Source organism: Drosophila albomicans, chromosome 2L (genome assembly GCF_009650485.2).
Source record: "Drosophila albomicans strain 15112-1751.03 chromosome 2L, ASM965048v2, whole genome shotgun sequence".
NCBI classification, from domain to species: domain Eukaryota; kingdom Metazoa; phylum Arthropoda; class Insecta; order Diptera; family Drosophilidae; genus Drosophila; species Drosophila albomicans.
Genome location: NC_047628.2, coordinates 22,320,536 through 22,339,771, shown reverse-complemented (window position 1 = coordinate 22,339,771; position 19,236 = coordinate 22,320,536). Strand labels below are relative to the sequence as shown.

Sequence of the window (19,236 nt, the reverse complement as noted above, 5' to 3'; positions counted from 1 at the left end):
CAAACGAAATCCATCTAATCAACTTTTGCTGCCGTCGCCTGCTCGCCTCCTCGCCTCCTCGCCTCCTCACCTCCATCCCTTCACTTCTTCATCTCCCCTCTACAACGATAACTTACAGTTTGCTGAGAGCGACGGCGACAGCAGCAGCAAGCAAAGCAGAGCAGAGCAGCAGCAGCGTCGGTAACGACGGCAGCACAGTGGGTGGCTGCCTTGGACCGCCTCCTTGCCAGGGGAGCTGTTGAATATGGGGAAATTCCAGCATCACACTGGGAATTATGTACAAGGAAGATCTTGCCAAGCAAGTAAAGTGAAGTATTTTTAGACCCATAATATGTGTTTTAATTAAAATATTAAATTTATAAGTTATTTGCAAGTGTTTTCTTTATTATTTATTTTTCATGTATTTATCTATTTCGTATACCAACTGCTACTTAAATTACCCCCTTCAATATCCCACTTTTAAGAATTCCCTCACCGATGTGCTGGACTCCTCCCCTATTTATGTGCAGAAAATGGCTGTAGCGCGGCATCTCGCTCGCACTCCTGTGCTGGCTGCATAAGTGCGAAAGAGCAGCAGCTAACCAACAGAAAAGGGAAATTGCAAAGCACTCAGCTACTGTCAGTGCACACTTTCCAACTGGGCATTTTCTTCGCTTAGGTACTTTTGTAGCATAGCTTGCAACCCCAATTGCAGCGAGGGCATGCACCACAAAAGCTTGTCCGATTTGGTTTGTGCATTCGCTGCTCACAAATGATATTCGTTTAAAGAAAGCTCAGCTTAATTTGTGGCAGCTGTCACAACTATCTTAAACAACTATCTTAAATATTATTTAAGTAATTAAATAAATCAACTGTTTTGATAGCGTCACAAGCGTTTAATATAGTAATAGAGCTGTTTAAATTATCAAGACGCAGACGTTTAATTAAAATTCTTTACTCACTAAATCTGTTTGCAGCTGGTTATCTATAATTGAAATCGGGTATATTTAGATATTTTCTGGATATTTGTAGTTTAATTTAGCTCCAACAGTTGTTCGCTCACTGTGCTAAATATGAACTTGACCCATTTACATATGTTTGTGTGCGTGTATGTGTTAGATTAATTTAATTAGTGTAACTAAACAACGCTGCTGGTAGACGCTCGAGTGAGTTGCATTAAAACATCAAAAATTATTTCGTTCCACTTGATTTCAATCTAAAAACTCCCGCCCAGCTGACTAAGTTCCACACAACACGACAACTACCTGTCGCAGTTGCTCGCTCAAACTCTCTTGCAAACAGCAATCAGTCTCTTAACTGACGCGCCTAGTTTCTCTTAATCACAATCAAAGCTAAACTTGTCTTGTTTTGGTATATAACTTCATGCAAAAATAGGTTCTGCAAATTTAACATACGTTACTTACATCAATTGTACTCAACTTGCACTTCACATTGCGCTACGTGTAAGAGAGAGCTTTTCACTCTTTGCTAGTAGCGCGCTGCTTTTGGTTTTTGCCCAAGCGACTTTAATGCGCTGCGCTCTGCGCTCAGTTTGTGTCTCGCTTTCGCAGCGTTCGCCTCGTTAAATTTATAGCTAAAACGGACGCAGCGTCGCCGTTGTCGTCGTCATCGTTGTCGTCGTGTGTTCGTCGTCGACGTCGTTGTTGTTGCTATTATTATTGCGTTTAGTCGAACGATCTAGCGCAAATCGTGTCAAATAAACGTAATAACAAAACTACTTAATTCCATATGTGCAATTATTTAACATAAACAAAACATAACGTTAATATGTTAAATTGTGGCAATTAAAAACGAAAATAAATCACAAAAATGCACTTGTCAAACGCGTGAGAGCGAAAGAGAGAGAGCACGCTCATTTGACATTTTAGTTAGTTGTTGAACAACAACAACAATAAAGCACGTTGTTTAATTTATGGTGGAAAATTAATAAATTCAAAGTTGCAATTGCAGTTGCATTTATTCGTGTTAAAAATCGCCATCAATTTGTATTTTCTTTGCGACGCGTCTTCTCTCTGTCCCTCTCTTGCTCGCTCTCTCATACTGTCGGTCTCCCTCTCTCTCTACACATGACGCATGCGACGGTTGCTTTTGCATAATTTGAAGCATTTGAAATGAAAATCAAAAGCTGCTCCTCAACATCAATCAAAGCTTCAACTACACTTTGTATATTGCTCACTCGCTTGCACTTACATATATGTACATTAAAAGTGCGGCCCACGCAGCTGCTCTAAGTGTATCAAGAAAAAACATTGCGTCGCATTTTCTTTGCAAAAGTTTTTCCATTTCAGCTTCATCAGCTCCACAGCTGCTTTTTTCTGCTGCTTCTTCTTCATCGCAGCTTTGTTGTTATTGTAGTTCTGGCAGTTCTTGTTGTTTTGTAGTTTTCTGTGTTTGCCACACACATTATTTTTTTTCTGCTGCTTCTGTTGCTTCCAATTTGTGGTGCGCAGCTCGCTTCGTTTTCAGTCTCTCGTTTTTGTTATTTGTGCTGCCCGCGCGCTTCTATTTTTAGCAACAATATTGTTGCTGTTGTTGCCTGTCAAGTTAACTACGCTACGCTGGCAGCGGCGCGACCGCAGCAGAAGCCGAAACAGCAACAACAACAGAGCAAACGAATGCAGACAGACCAACTATGCCAAAGAGCGAGAGAGGGAGACAGAGAGAGAGAGAGAATGTGATTTAGTGAGAGAGCACAGCAAGCACTTGGCACGCTCAGGTGATAACAAAAACAGAAATACCTAAGAGAGCGTATGTGAACAGAGAGAGAGTCTGAGCGAATAAGGCGTGCTTTGCTTTACTGTGTTGTTGTAGAACACTTGTTTACCACACAACTTGTTGCTGCTCTCTCTTTTTACTTACAGCAGTGCATTGCATTAAGTTGCTTGAGCTTAATTTAATACTCGCACACAGAGACAGACTCTCACACAGCAAACTGCAAGTTAATATAAGAAGCAGAAGAAGAAGAGAGGCCATTGTGACAAAGTTCCAAGTGCAGCGGCGTTAACGTTGACGTCGGCGTCGCAGCGTCGCCTGCATGTGTGTGCCTTAATTTTGTGTTTCCTGTGGAGAACAAGAACAGACAACAACAATAAAATATAAAGCAACAAGTGGCAGGCAACAAAAACAACAACACGAGCTTTCTTTAAAAGCCGGCTGCGCAGTGAAAATAAGAGCGCTGTGAGAGTGTGAGAGAGAACAACACACTGTTCAGTTTCTTTTGGATTTTCAACAAGCTTGTCATAATGTGAGTATTAATATGCAATTATTGTTTACTGCTGCATGATTAATTTGCTTTACACACTGATATACAATGAAGTACATTTGTATACAATTTTATTTATGGACTACGCCTACGATTTGTGATTGCACAATCGAGTGGAAAGTTGACAAGGCTATCGCCATTTTGAGCGCCCTTAAGCCTTTGCTTTGTAGCTGTATGTGTGTGTGTGTGTGCCCTTGTGCCTGCATTGAATAATCAATGAAGAAGCTCAGCCTCAAAGCTCAGCGAACAACTCAACTTGAGCCCTTGCTGTTGTCTTGTACTTTTGTCATTTGTAGTTTGTAGTTTGATTTGTTGTTGCTATTGCATTACTTGCATATTTATTTGCTTTGCTATCGTACTTCACGTACAAAGGCAACGCTTTGTTGTTCTTGTTATTGTTGTTGCTGCTGCCTTTCTTGTTGTTTGCCATTTATTTTTAGACTTTTGTCATAAAGTTTAGCAAACAAAACGGCCAAAGCAGCGAGCACACAACAACTGCGGAAAAAATAAAATAAAATACATTTGTATAGCTGACAATTTGTACCATAAAATAATTCGAGTATTTTGCGACGCGTCGTTTTACAACTGCGCAGCTTTTTAACTAGTAGAGTGGATGAGGAAGAGGAAGAGCAAGAGCAGGCAACTATCGAATGCTTTCTACCAATTGAATAACAAGAATGCAAACACACACAAAGAAGAGAGAAGAGAGAATGAGATGGAGCGAGGAAGCTGACAAGAAGCTGATTGACACGAAAGTCATGAGGAAATGCAATGTCTGGAAATGTCTTTCGTGGAATCTTGGAAATTTCTCGACTCTCTTCTAATAAAAGATTATCTTCAGTTATGAAATTGTCAACTTGATCGAAACTAAGCCGATTTGCATGCGGCTTAAACATTTTGACGTTGCCTGTCCTTCAGCTTTGATATAGCATTTCAAATTTATGCATTATCATGTGATATCAGTAATTTGCATACTCTTTAGTTATAGGCACGGTCAATGTTGGGTATAGTAATTTTTTTTGTAGATATTTGTAATAATGTAAATGCAAATTAGATGGAAATATTCAAATAGATCATGAAGATTTATAGTAAAACAATTTTATAAATAATTATGAGTAATGGAATAATTAATAATACAAAATTATAATTGAATACCGGAAAGATATAACAAGTAAAAATAATTTGGTTTTATATCATTTAAACACATATTAAATTTAAAAAAACCGGTATAATAATAATGAGGCTTGGCTTAACGTAAATTTTGTTTTCACATACACTTTTATTAGATACAGACCACATAGGCAAGTCAACCTATTTCTATTCGGAAAAGAATATTTATCACAGATACCTTTTAATATATTTTTAATGAAATTTTTTTGATTACAATTTATGATTAATTGAAAGCAATTCTTACTTAAAAAATTTGTAAACACATTTTCAAATGTATGCACATTAGGTATCTCACAGTCGACTATCTTTTCTGTGAGTTTCTCACAGCTATATTTAAATATTTGCATAAGGGAAAGATAAGCGAATTGCTCGCAAGTCCCCCGACTACCGAATGGAACATAAAAATATTAAAAGCTTTAACAATTTGATTCAATAACAAATTACGACACTAATCTAAATATTATAATTAGAGACGTAACTCGTTGTCGGCCAAGACTTTGGTCCGAATATAGTCATGAGCCATATCGAAATCGAGATAATGAATATTCTCTGCGAGACTATTGAACTGAACACGAGCAGGTTTCCAGTTATTGAAGACCCTGAAGACGATTCGAATGCTAAGCGTTTTATGGTTAGATGCGTGGGCTTTTTGGCCAATTGGAGACGTGCCCCTCTTATTTGTACTTCAGTTCCCCTCTGAATTTCGTTGCGCTCTTGTATAAGCGGCATATCAAATTCATGCCGAAATGGCGAATTTTTTCTTACAATCTCGCAGTTGGCGTCGCTGCCTTGTTTACGTTTTTCGCTTGCAGGTCGCCTTTCAAATTCTGCTTCAACTGTGACACGGCAAAGAGAGAACAAGAGTGAGAAAGAGAGAGAGAGTGAACGAATAGATTGTAGCATGATACAATTATAGAAGGTAGTCTCGTCGGAAAAAAGCTTTCGTCAGTGCGCATTCGTATTTCGACGCAAGAGGTTGTCTGCGGACGAAATTTTTAGCGCAATTAACCCTTATGCAAAATTACTTTTTGCCATGTATGCCGTAGACACGGATAGAATTTAAATATTTAGAGAATTAGAGAATTCTCATATATATTATTAATATTGTTCATAAACAATTTACATTTAAAAAATATGTCAAGGAGACATTAATATTAGCTTCAAAATATGTAAATATTAATATCTTCGTCTAAGGGTTAAAGCGCATTTCATTGTCGTCTCGTTCACACTACCACGCTGTGCCTCTTTCACTCGCACTCATTGCTAACATAGACAGGGTACCAGCTTTTTTCCGACGAGACTACCTTGTATAATTGTATCATGGATTGTAGTAAACAAAATGTCAAACCTTGCAGCGCTGTGGAATGTGGCCAGATCTTGACAGCAATGCGTTTCTGGGCAATAATACAAAGAGAGCCAGCCACCACAATATTTAAGAGAACCCTTTACAAAGAGAGAGCTAAAGCTCTTTGTGCATAGAAACAGCTGTTGTTATTAATGCCAGCGAAACATTCTTTATTATTCGCTTCTCTTGCTTTCAACTTTTTAAATTATCCATACCCCAAGCAGAAAAATATATTTTATTAAATTTTCTGCCTTAAACTGTTTAATTAATCAGACATTGTTTTGGTTTTTGAGACACTTAAGATTTGCCGATGTTTACAAAAGTTGTGTGCGCTCTTTTTTGTTGTATTTGGTTTGGCACTTGACAACGTGCCTCGGTCGCGAAGCTTTTGCGGAATAAGCTTGTGAGTGGTCGAAAGCTCTCGCTATCGGTGCTGACAAATAAAAGCTTTTGTATCGATATTCAGCAATGTTAACGGAAAATTGATGGGGCGAAAGCTCTCAAAATGTATTACGGAAAAATTTACCAACGCGATGATGGAAAATTTAGAAAAAAAATCTCAGCATGCAATTTATTTTTATACAAATTTGTTTAGATACATATTTTTGTACACTTATAATTTTTGGGTTTATAGCTTAGGCACTTCCTATATATTTCCATCCGGTTCCCTTCCTATATTGTTATCTCAATTTATAGCCAGGCTATTTCCGAATGCACACACAACAACAATAATAATAATAATGATAATAATAACAATAACAATGGCAACAACAAATAACGACAACATGCCGTGATGTTTTGTTGTAGTTATCGTTGCCGCCCAAATAACCTTTCGATTACGTCAATTAAATAAAATATGTATGTATGTATATCGTCTAGTACATAGTATAATTACATAAACTCGCTCGCAGTTACAAGCTCGCAGCGGCTTATCAATGTCGCCAATGCCGTCAAATGTAAACAGACAAAAACAACAGTAACAATGACAGTAACAATAATATCGAATATTATCGGAGTCGTATCTTTGCGACCAAACACTGTACGATCATCTACCCAACCCCAAAATGCACCGAACTTAACCTAACCTCAACTTGGGCTCAGTGGCCGATCAAGTGTACGGGACTTGTTGGTTCTGAGACCCGTAATACTCGAAAAGCTTTGCGTGTAGTCCGATTTGCAAATGAAAAAATGTGTAAATAAATAAAACTTTTTGATGTATTTATTAGAATCACGTCCTAAGGCAGCGACCACAGTATTGGTTGATAAAGTCTAAGTGCGAGGGTTGCCCCAAAAATACAGTTTACTAAGATGAACGTGTTTGATTTTAAGGTCAAACCAATAATAATTACTTAAGAAAGAATAAATATAATATTAATACAATTGTGGATATAAAAACAAATTTCAAATGAAGTTTACAAAAGAATTGTAAGATTTTATTTATATTCAGAAATAATATTTGGGAAACCAACAATCAATTTTTATATATAATATAATCTTGTATATATAGACACAACAGAAAAATGCAGTGCACAAAATAATTGTGAAATTTAAAATACTCAAAAACAATACTCAGTAAACAAAGAATATAATATAAATTTCTTTGAACAAAAGAATTCAATAAGAAAAGTTCGATAATCAATTTGTTTTCGGATGATTTACCTATAAAAAACGCACCCAATGAATCATTTTCCAACAAGGACTTTAGCGAACAATTGTTTGTAGCTTCCAACTCAATTTGATCACTTTGCGAACACACCTCGCTTTTGGCAATTGCTTGGATTTTCAGTAACTTGCTTTGTTTACATGCGCGGTAATATTGTTTATAATAAATAAATCACTTTTCCTAAATGCCAGGCGCAAAAAACAAGCTTTTGTAATTATGGCACAAAACGAAAATAAAGTCAAGCAATCGCAGAGCACAACGCAGCAAAGTGAAGCAAAAATTCAAAAAGGCAAAGCGAAAAAGAATCGACACTCGGCGACAATTGGCTGTGACGAAATTCACATGAGCTACACTCCGGAGTCCGAACAGAAAGCGTCGACAAGACTAAATTTAGTATATATACTATTAGCGCGTGTATATATCAAAATATAGTAGAGCCATTGATATGATTTATGGGCGTGACGATAATAAATCAGTCAACGAATTTATTGAGAATGCAATCGAAATTGTTGCCAGCGACATTCAAGAGGCAAAAATTGAAGTAAACTGAAGTTGAATTAACTTCCAGTTAAATTATAGGAAACGCTTTAATGGCTAACATTGCGTATGCGTGATCTGTTTGGGGAATAAAGCGAGCAAGTCATGTTTTGAAAGTAATAATAAAAAAAAGTGACTTAAAATATAACTATTAGTGATAATTGTATAATATATGGTGCATATATGCGATTATTTCTAATGAAATTTTGCGATAATGATCAAGTATACGCCCAGTAGAGTGCTTTAAAATTCCACACTCTAACCGACTTTTCCCCGATTAGAGAGTGCTCCCAAGTTCCCCTCTTGGGAGCGCGTTCTACGCGTACACACAATTAAGATATTTGCCTCACATCCTCTAAATTACGGGCATGTCAAGCGAAATGCTCTGATCCCCAAGCGACTCATAAATATGCATCGAGTAGGAAATCTCCAAAGCAGGTTGACGGGCCTGGAAGTGTATACCCGTCCGGCGAAACGTTTCAGAGGGTATGCAAGGCTTTTAAAGTATGGAATAGTTTTTTTTTTGTATTGATTTCATAATTTGTATGTTATTCATTTAACTAAACTTTTGTGGGATAAGGTATATAGAAATATATTTTTTTCGTAATATTCAAATTTGACAAAAAAGATATGATATGTTATTTAATAATTAATAATAAAGTAATTTTCTTATTAATACCGAATATGAATTAGAAGAAGATATAAATACTATAGATGAAGAGTTTATTGAAACCCAAAAGTATGCTTTAAAAGTTTACTGAATGAGTTTTCCAAATACTCAAACGGAATATAATTTCCAAATATTATGACAAATTTTCTATGATCAGCATTGATTATCGATTTTTCGATAAATCTTAAATATTCTATAGGCACAAGACTTCAGCAAGATTTTTCGAAAATCTTAAATATTCTATCGGCACAAGTATTTAGCAAGAAATTACAAAAAGAACAGCACAAATTCAAAAAGCTTACTCAATTGTTCGATAAATTTGAAATATTCTATCAGCACTTGATAAAAGTTTGTAACAAATAAATATATAACAAATAAATATATACTTAAATATGTGACTACAAATTCTTCTTCAGAATACTTAAGAAATTCACTCGATCTCTCTATAAGTCTATAAAAAAACTTCTATCGACACGCGAGTATATTAATTTTGACATGATAAACGCTATTGAAGTGCCAATTATATTACAGTTAGGGTGCTCGCCGGAGTAATAAACATTCCGTTAGGAGCTGAGAGCAGAGCAGCCTACATAAATAAGATTTCGATGTTATCGAATGTGTCGTTAATTGTTTAGATGCTGCAGGGCATGGATCGGGTATCGAGAAGTCAGTTGAGTTGAGCACATAAACTGACTTAGACTGCCATACTTGTTTCAATGTGGTTGTTGTTGTAGCATGCAAGCGAGCAATTAGATCGCAGTTGCTGTTCTTGTTGTTGTTGTTATTGTTGTTGTTGCAACCATTCTATTAAAACGAATCGAACCCAACGCACGAATCACAGCAAAGACGCAAAGGCGTCAACAAGTCACAACTGTCTGTGTATTTGCTGCGATCGTATGTGAGTACGTGTGTGTGTGTGCGTGCAATCAACTGGTTTCAGCCAAATTCCGAGTTTTAATTTAAACGACATACGAACAACAACAACAACAGCAGCAACGGGAACGATGATGGCGACGTCGACGGCAGAGCGCTTCTGGGGGTTCACTTCGATAACAACAGCGTCGGCGTCAACGTCGACTGCGACTGCGACGTCGCTGGCATCGAAGTCAACTACTATCGATAGGCTGTGGCGACTCTACTACGTTCGTTGGCTGTTATTCAACTCTCTCTCTCTCAGTTCTCGAGCGTCGCTCATTCGATGCGGTTCACACATAAAGACAAAACATTAAAGCCGAAAACGTCGCTAAAATTTAACGTTTTTTTGGAATCAAGAAGAATTCTTGGCGCGCACAAATTCGAGTCCATCATCAGCATTCTGATGATCTCTGGCGATCCCCAGACGCGTTGTCTCAATTAATTTCATAACGGTTAAACGGTTCGATATACGCACTAACTAATTACGCGCTGTCGTCACCGTTGTCAACGCTGTTCATGTTGTTTGTTGTTCATTAAGTGTGTTGTGTGCAAATTGTTTTTGGCCAAGTCCAAGTGCAAGTCTCTTGGAGTCGCCATCTTCGCAAAGGTAATGCCCATAACCAGGCTGCAGGAAACTTCCAGTTTCCAGTCTCCAGTCTCTCCCAGGCGTGCAATTTTCCGCTCAACTCAACTGTGTGTGTGTGATGACCAAATTAGTGTTTTATTTTTTAATTGAAATGCGAATCCGGCTACCGTTGGACACATCGCGCATGTCTCCTTGTTGACAGCTGCGGCCACCGGCCGACAGATGCCGCCAGCTGTCCCAAGCTGTCGAGCTGTCGACTGCATTCGATTCATAATCAAAAATCATTAGACACGCGTCTTGTGTGGCCAACGCATATCCACTTTTTTTTGGATCGAAGTCGCGATCACAGTAGTTTTTTCAGTAGTTTCTGGTTCTGTTTCCTGCCTGCGATATAGAAAATGATAAATGCTGACGGGAAAGTGCTCTACATGCAGCTTTGATGGCATTTTGATGGGCTGTTTAATGTCTAATGCTTATGACGGAAATGCCAAATGACTGTCTGTGTGTGTGTGTGTATAAAGTGTGTGTGCATAACTATAAACAAATGAAATGAGTTTAACGCGTGTTAACAAGCGCTATTCATAAAGGAAAGTTGATATTGCTTGGCAGAGATAGAGCGAGTTTTACACAGAGATACAGTTGCGAAGAGAGGGCGCGGAAATGTAGAACATAGAACATGAATGCCTCACACATCGTATCTGTATATGACGCATGTTTTAATTGCCTCCAAAGTTCTCGTTTCACATGGAAATTAACGCTAGGAAAAGTCTTTCACATAAGTTTCATGTTCGAGTTGAATTTATTTCTTTTTCTTTTTTAATCAATATTAATTTCTTTCTTGTATGAGCTGTGACTTGTTTTGTTTTTTGATCTTGCAGATTCTTCGATCTGAAGGAAAAATACTTCTAAAGCTTAACAACTTTAGGTATTTATTATTCCTTTTCCAGATTTCTTTTCTTTTCACAATACTTTCCTCTATTATTTGCCAGAAAATACCATTTAGATATGATTTTTTTTTATATGTGACTCATTATCTTTGGTGTTTGACAATGGAATGCAATAAAATAATACGTTATAGTAGTAAGCGTTATCTTTAATAGAGGCGTATTTTTATTTTTATGCTATTCTGTTGAAGATTCTTTTTGCCCCAGTTTCTTTATGATTTATGCAAAACTGCTGATCATGTAATTAGTAGTTAAATGGCTGCTCGTGAATCGCATTAAAATGAACTGAAGATTCTAGCTTTTCTTTTAGCTCTTCCATTTCCACCTAGTCCCGGAGACATCTTCAAACGACACTTCCTACACTTGATTAACTGACCCTAGCCTTGGCATTCCATTGTCATCCATTACCTTACATACGCAAGTATGAGAAAGAGATGGATATACTCAGAGTAAGAGAGAGAGAGCGTCATAATAACCCCTTGAACCGCCTCAAACCCAAACGAATCCAATCCAATTCCGCACTCGTTTTGCTTTTCGCTTTTTTCTCAACTATTTTGTATATGTGTTTCATTTCATTTATTTTTTAACTGTTTTACTACGGCTTTTGCCGTTGTTGTCCCGCTGTGCGAAGGTTTTAATTGATCGAACGTGCGCTTCATGCCAATTGCCAATGAGTCGATTTTGCCATGAAAATGCCATAGATAGAAAGCAGAGAAGGGGGGGAAGTGAGAGACAGGCAGGAGGGAGGAGCCGCCAACAAATTGAGCAAAGCATATCAAATTGAATCGACCAACTCTGAATAACCAGCAAACCAAGTAGCAAACGAAACTAACTAGTTAGTATAGACTGTCTTTTAAGCGTTATCAGGCAATCAGTTTGCCTTCGCCGGCCACTGCAATCGATCGATCAGCGAACGTGTCACCGGGACTAATGAGTATTTTTGTAATACCCACCAACGACATCACAGAAAAAAAACGCTTTTGGCAACCGTCTTACGATTGGAAAACCACACAAACATTTTTAACATAAATCAACGCGGATTTTATTCGCGCTTAATTAGTCGGGGTCAAACTGTTATTCTGGCAATAATTCGCACAATTTACGACATTTTATTACAGACTTTTTGAAATAAAAACAAAAGTCGTAAAAAAACTTGAATAATTGCACGCTTCAGACGATATTGACAGAATTAGCAAACAAGAAGTCTGTCGATCAATTTATACAAAACAAAAATCCAGCTTATACTCGTTCTCATTTCTTCAACGGAATTGCTGTGAATAAAGTTATTTGAGGAAGCCACAGACAAAAGACTCGATAAGTCGGATACTCTTGACAATTATTGAAACCTATAATTATAACATTCTATATTGAGTATAGCACACGATTCAGAGCTACACGCTCCCGTTATGGTCTGGACATAACTTTCAATTGATGTCTCAATTCAATCAACGAGAAAGAGAGCGAGAGGGAACGATGAGCGAGGAGATGGAAAAAGAGAAAGAGAAGTCTTTTCCCCACTATCTCTCTCTATCAGTACTCCAGTTGAGACATATTCGTAGGCTGAGCTAACCGCTTAATTATGTTTAAATGATTCGAATGAGCTGCATTTTTGGCATGCCGCATTCGTGTATCAATCCCCGAGGCGTATTTCTATGTGTGTGTGTGTGTGTGTGTTTATCTTGTCGCCAACTTGTTGACTGACAGCCGTGGCAGTTGTGGCGAACAAATCATGCATGCTGCATGCATTCAGATGTCTTGTGGCATTTTGTTTGTTGTCTCTTTTGATTAGCAAATGACGATCATCATTTTGATGATGATGATTGCCATCAGGAAGCTAAAGCATGTCAATTGAAACAGACAGACAGAGAGAGAGAGATAGAAAGAGACAGAGCTGTGGAAATTGCAATTGAATTTTAGGCTAATTCAAAATTGATCATTAGTTTGCCATATACAGACTCGAATAATGGCTCCAAAGAATGCTCGAAACGTTTAGTTGAAAATTCTCTAACGACAGTTAAGGAAATGTGCGTACGCAATTTTTAATTGCACATTTAATTTGGCCGGAGAAAAGGAAGAGTTTTGAGCGCCATTCATTAGTATGCAATTTCCTTTTAATTTCTCTATTTTGGTTTAAATTCATTGATTTTTGTTTAGCTATAAAACTAAAGATGGGCATCAACAATGGCAGAAATGTTTAAAGAACCTTTTTTGAGAATTGAATTTGTTATTTTATTATTGTATATTTAAGAAAACCTTGTTATTGATTGCGCAATCATTCAAGCTTCCACTTCCAAGTCCTTCAGGTGTGTAAAGTGTAATCTTTTGTGATCTTTGCACGTAGTCTGAAATGATTGCGAATTGCTCAGTTCCTCGTTTGCAAATACTTGGATTGTTTCCTCTAGTCAAAATCGATTAGCTTCGACACTCGACAACGGGCTGATTTTTAATGAATCATCCGCAGCAATCGTTTTAATCTCGAAATGCTTACTCATTAGCAAATGCGTTCGGTTCGTTTAATTTTCCACCTTATTTGTTTATTTAGATTAGACTTAATTAGGCAGCAAATACAAACTGAAAGATCAGTTAAAACAACAGCTGAGATGATCACTACGAATCTGCGCTGACATGCAAAACTTATCAATGTCTTTTGCATTGGCGAAAAAAAGAACATTGAAATTTGAAATTTCCTGGCAACACGATCACTAAGATGATCGCGATCACGATCCCAGCAGGTTGCACAATTTGTAGACATTGATAATCTCGTCACGCCTCAAACACAACAACAACAACAACAAACTGGCCAAATATGGCGGCGACATACTTTGTACTCGATCTCTCACAGGTCAACCAAAAATATAAACGTATACTTAATGCTATATATATAACTGAATACGATGGTTTTTTGTGTTCTGGTTGTTGTGTCGTGTTTTTATTTGTGTGTCGTCTTATCAGTGGCATGAATGAACTCACGATCGATTGATGTTAATACCCTCGATTGGGTAGCGTTGACATTCCAAGGCGCCTTGCCTTGGAAGGGGAATGAATATGAATATATATTCGTGTTGCTGTTTTTTATTTTTGGTTTAATAAATGTTTTCATAATATTAATTAAAGTTAAGAACCTGTTTCTCGATGGCAGACAGAGTTGCCACACTCTGGGCACTCTCTGGCATCATTTAAATGACAATAAAAGCATAAAATCATTTAAAATATTACGTATACGTTCGTGTTTATTATTTATGTGCTCGAGATGAAAACAAATTGCACGCGTAATTGCGCTTAAGTGGCCCAAAGCCACTGCCACTGTCGCTCTCTCTGTCTCCCTTCTCTTTCTGTCTCTGTCACTAGCAGCACATATTGGGCATTTATTGAGAAGCCGGAGGGACGGACGTTTCCAATATTTTTGAGTGGTCTGTCAATTGTTCTATAAATAAAATAGCAATAGCTACGCGTTTGTGTCAATTGTTTTAATTTGTTATTCCTTCTCGTCGATTGTTTCACTGTTGTTTAGCCACACTGTTGTGTTTATTTCTTTTTTCTTTTTTTTTTTGCTTTTGTTTCTTTTCGGAGTTGTTTTTGCGCCCAATTACGCGCTGTAATTGCCCGTATATCTGGGGGACGGGGCGTCCCCAATGCCATTTGCCATTGTTTTGTTTCTGCCATTGTTTATGGAGTGTGTGTGTTTGTGTGTGCAAATGTGTGCGAAAGCTTGGCATACAAATTGACCATTAATCCGATGTGCGATCATCAAAATGCTAATTAACATTTAATACGATCGTTTTGCGAAAAACGAAAAACTTGATCGATCCGTTCTTTGGCATCGCTAAACATTCACATACGTATTTATGTCAATTGGCTAAGGGATCATTTGCTGGATCATTAGAGATCACGAGATCGCATTAACTTTAAGCACACTCGCTCACAAATCAAGTCATTTAGCTGATCGTCTAGCGATCGCTGATCAGCTGCAATGACTTGTAAGTTTTTTTTGCAGTCTACTAGTCAAAGACTTCGCCATAATTTATACCACGTCGATGCTCTTCTGTCTGCTCGAAACTGATCTTCAGCTTGTCGAGTGGCAAGTTTCAATGTTTCGAGAACCCACGCAAAAATGAAAAATAAAGAAACAAAAAAACATCTGCCAACATAAAGTCTCATTTAAATCAAGAATAAAACTTAAAATAATACAACACTTTTTCACAGTGTTTGCTGAAGACTAAAACTCGACTGCAGGTGTGCTCTAATTGATCTTTAGTTTGCCACTTGTGGATCATAACAAAATTGCGTGTTGTGGCAACCAGCTCAGGAACCGAGCCCCCTTCAACATTCGATCGTCTCTTCTCTCTCAATACTTGTCTCAATTGGCAGCCCACTCACGGGGATTCTTCGGCAAAAAAAAAAAAAAATAGCAAAACCTGATTGCTAATCGTTTATACGTTTATAGCCCAACACTCAGATGCCGTGTTTAGTTTTTTCGGCGTATTTTTAGCTTTTCATTTCATTTTGAAATCGAATTGAATTATTGTCTAAACGTAGCCAAAAACAACAGCAAAATAAACAAAAGCCCCAAGAGCAGAAATATGTCAAGAGTTGTCTGTGCCAGTTTCTCCTCAACGTTCTTGGCATTTGGACTCTTTATATTCATATTAACAGAAATAACATACGCAAAACGAGAATCAAGATATCACAAAAAAAAAAACGAATTGAAAAAGAATTAAATAATATAATTCGCACTGTTATCGTGGAGTAAAAAAAGGCGGGGCGATAGGCAATAGGTGAGCGGCGCCTCAGGCAATAGATACATTCAAAAAGCCGCCAAGTCATTTAGGCAATGTTTGCATATCACAGTATACCCTGTAAAAGAAAGGCAAAAGGTGCGATACTTGTTGAAGATATTTGAGATGAATTTTGGTGTAATTATTGTGGGTGATTCCATCACATTAAATTTACATTTATTTCATTTAGTAGCTGATTCCACTTGATAAAACTTTACTGAACGAGTATTCTTAGAATCTGAAATATTAAAATGTAAATATTACTGATTAATGTACTTAAATTAAGCATTAAAATCTTCCTTTAATTGTCTTATTTTATTATAATGCAATTAAAGGAAGATTTAAATGCTAAGATTAAATGCTAAGATAAATGCAAAGGAATATTTTAAAGTTTACACAATTAGGTTAAAAAAAAAGTTGATTTGATTTTAATAGCAATTAAAATCGACAGATATGCCAGTAATAAGCATTGATTAATTCTCTGTAACGACAAATTCTCAGAAATGTTTAACACTTTCAATTAAAGAGTATCATTAAGCATAAACCATTTGCTTTTTAGTACACTTGCTGTTTTGTGGTAGCCTAAAAAAAAACTGTGCCTGGTGATAAGCAAACTTGGCTTTTTGTTGGGCGACAACTGGCAACTGTTGCTAATTTGTGTGGGACGGCATTTAGCATGTTCAAAACGTTGGCGATTGTCTTGAATACGAATTCGAATTTGAATTTCAATTTGGGTTGGGTTCAGGCTCAGTTTGTGTCAACAGCAGCAAAAGCAAGTCAATTGAATGGAAAGCAATTGAAGAGCAGCGCAGGCAACTCAATTAACAAGTTGAAATCAGAGATGAACTCAAAGCATAAACAGTGGCTAGGCAATGCTCTTTCTATTAGAGCCCGAGCAATACCTTTTCCATTTTTTCAAAATGAAAATTATTGCCTAAAAAATCAATTTAATATTAAAACGTCAAGTGAAAACACTTGCTAATCTTTTAAGTTAAATCTCTTGTTAAGGAATGCCTCAAATCTTTATTCAAACCTGAAGCTAACGTCCGTGCTAAGCAGTGATTTTCTTCTTTCTAAACTTTACTAAACTCCTAAGTAAAATGTGTGTTTATCACAACTCTTTCTACTTAAAGTTAAAGCAAAAATAATTGGTTATGTATTGACTTCACCTTTTAATACTCAGGTATGCTAGATAGCTTGCTAAACCATCTTTCTTTAACTATCCGAAATAAAATTTCTTGCTAAGTAATACTGTTTCTTTTTAAAGCTAAGGCACTTCATTATTAAAACCTTTTCTATTCAAACCTGTCTGAAAAGTACTTGTTAAGTAATGCCCTTTCTTTGAATAATTTAAAGAAAGCATTTACTATCCAATACCCTTCCTTTTAAAAGCTGAAACTCTAATCAATACACTCCCTTTGTTCGACTCATTGCAGGGCTGCGTTTAAGCAACTGAGTGAATTCCACGTGGCGGCGGTTCTATTGGAAAGCCGCCTAGATGCGTTTTTGCTTTGATAGGCTGTGTTTCGCGACCAAGCGACCAGCCAACAACAACAACAGCAGCAGCAATAGCAATAGTCACAGTCACTATCTGAGCACCTCAAATGAGCTGAGCAGCAACACATTCGCAGCAGTAGTAGCAGCAGAGACAGGAACCACAGCAACCACAGATGCACCCACAGCCAGCAGCAGCAGCACAGCATCAACAACACCCGTTACAGTCTATGCCGAATATCAAAAGCTGCAGCCAGCGATAATCAGACGAGATCGCGACGACACTGACGCCAAACCGCCAGACATAGCACATAACGAAAAGAGAGAGCTAGACTCGCAATTGGAATCGGAATCGGAATCAAAAGAGAAGGAGAACGAGAGGGAGAGAGTAAAGCAGCACCCCCAACCTCAAGCAGAAGCAATAGAATTACAAACATATTCCCAGCCATTGCCCCACGTTCCTCTTCCCCCCGTTGCTGTTGCTTTATTGTGTCGGTATCGGCGTCACAGCAGCGCCGAAGATCGACTGCGCACGAGTCCGAATCCGAGTCGGAATCGGATTCCGAATTTGTTTTCGTCTCCGTTGATTCTGCGAAAAGCGATCAGCATGCAGCAGGAGCCGAACGCTAACTATCAGTTTCAGCCCGACCTGGGTCTGGTGAACATCGTCAACAACAACAATAACATTAATAATAATAATAACAATAACAACAACTTTGGCCCACACCTCAACAGCGTGAGCAACAGCAACAACAACAACAGCGGCGGCGGTGGCGTCGTCACGTTGCCAGCAGCCAATAGCATCGGAGTGCTTGGACTGGAGCATACAGCGGATGGTCTGCGATTGATACCACAAACAGCGCCACCTTGTCACTCGGATGTGTTGACGCACACGCTGATCTACGGGACACCGCCATCGGGTACACTGCAGCAGCTGCACACGGATCCGCGCAGTTTGCTGCACCAGCAGGAGTTGCAGTTGCAGCAACGCTACCAGCAACTGCAACAGCTGCAGGCACAGACCCAGGGCGTCTACACGGCCCCTGGCAGCCCCGTGCAGGTGTTGTATCAGCCAGTGCAGGCAACGATTAGTCAACCGGTTGCCATACCTGGCACCTGTCACTCACCCACCACACACCAGCCACAGCAACTGCAGCAGCAGCAACAGTTACAGCAAAAGTTGCAACTTCAACTGCAGCAGCAATACCATCAGCTGCAGGAGTACCAGCAACAACAACAGCAGCAGCAGCAACAGTTGCCACCACAGCCACCGAACTCTTTGGCGCTGGCACAACAAATGCAGGGATTACGCATTTCGGGCAGCAGCTCGGCCACGCCCTCGCCGGTGGGCATGGTCGATGCCACGCTGATGATGAGCAACAATACTTATGTGGCTGCCACGCCGCAGGAGGAGCGCTTCATACAGATCATACAGGCCAAGGAACTCAAAATACAGGAGATGCAGCGTGCCCTGCAATTTAAGGATAACGAAATTGCCGAACTACGTTCCCATCTCGACAAGTTCCAGAGCGTCTTCCCCTTCAGTCGCAGTGCTGGCGCCACATCCGCCTCGACAATCAGCAGCAATGCCGGACCAAACAGTGCAACGGGTGCCACACGCAAGTCGGGACAAACGTTTCAGCGGCAACGTGCTCAGGGCATCTCAGCGGAACCGCAAAGTGAATCCTCGGTGCTGCTTGAGAATGTCAGCTTCCCCAAATACGAAAAGGATGAGCGGTGAGTTTGTGAACAGAATTTATTTATTATATACATGATTTTATGTGATATTTGCTTGTGGAACGTAGTGGAATGAAGCAAGGGTGTAAGAGAAAATAATTCAGGCGAATTCGACACATATATTGAGGTTTAGGAGAG

At 38.5% G+C, this 19,236-nt stretch overlaps 1 protein-coding gene across 1 annotated transcript in view; it reads left to right on the top strand.

Moving 5' to 3' along the window:
* The first annotated feature begins 1,538 nt into the window (after nucleotides 1-1,538).
* LOC117566049 (cGMP-dependent protein kinase, isozyme 2 forms cD5/T2) overlaps nucleotides 1,539-19,236 on the top strand; it is a 37,912-nt gene continuing 20,214 nt past the window's right edge. Inside the window, exons 1-3 of the mRNA XM_034245498.2 lie at nucleotides 1,539-1,702; nucleotides 2,862-3,244; nucleotides 17,304-19,098. Of these exons, the coding sequence (XP_034101389.1) occupies nucleotides 17,366-19,098 (1,733 nt within the window). The 5' untranslated portion in view covers nucleotides 1,539-1,702; nucleotides 2,862-3,244; nucleotides 17,304-17,365. The remainder of the gene's footprint in view (nucleotides 1,703-2,861; nucleotides 3,245-17,303; nucleotides 19,099-19,236) is intronic.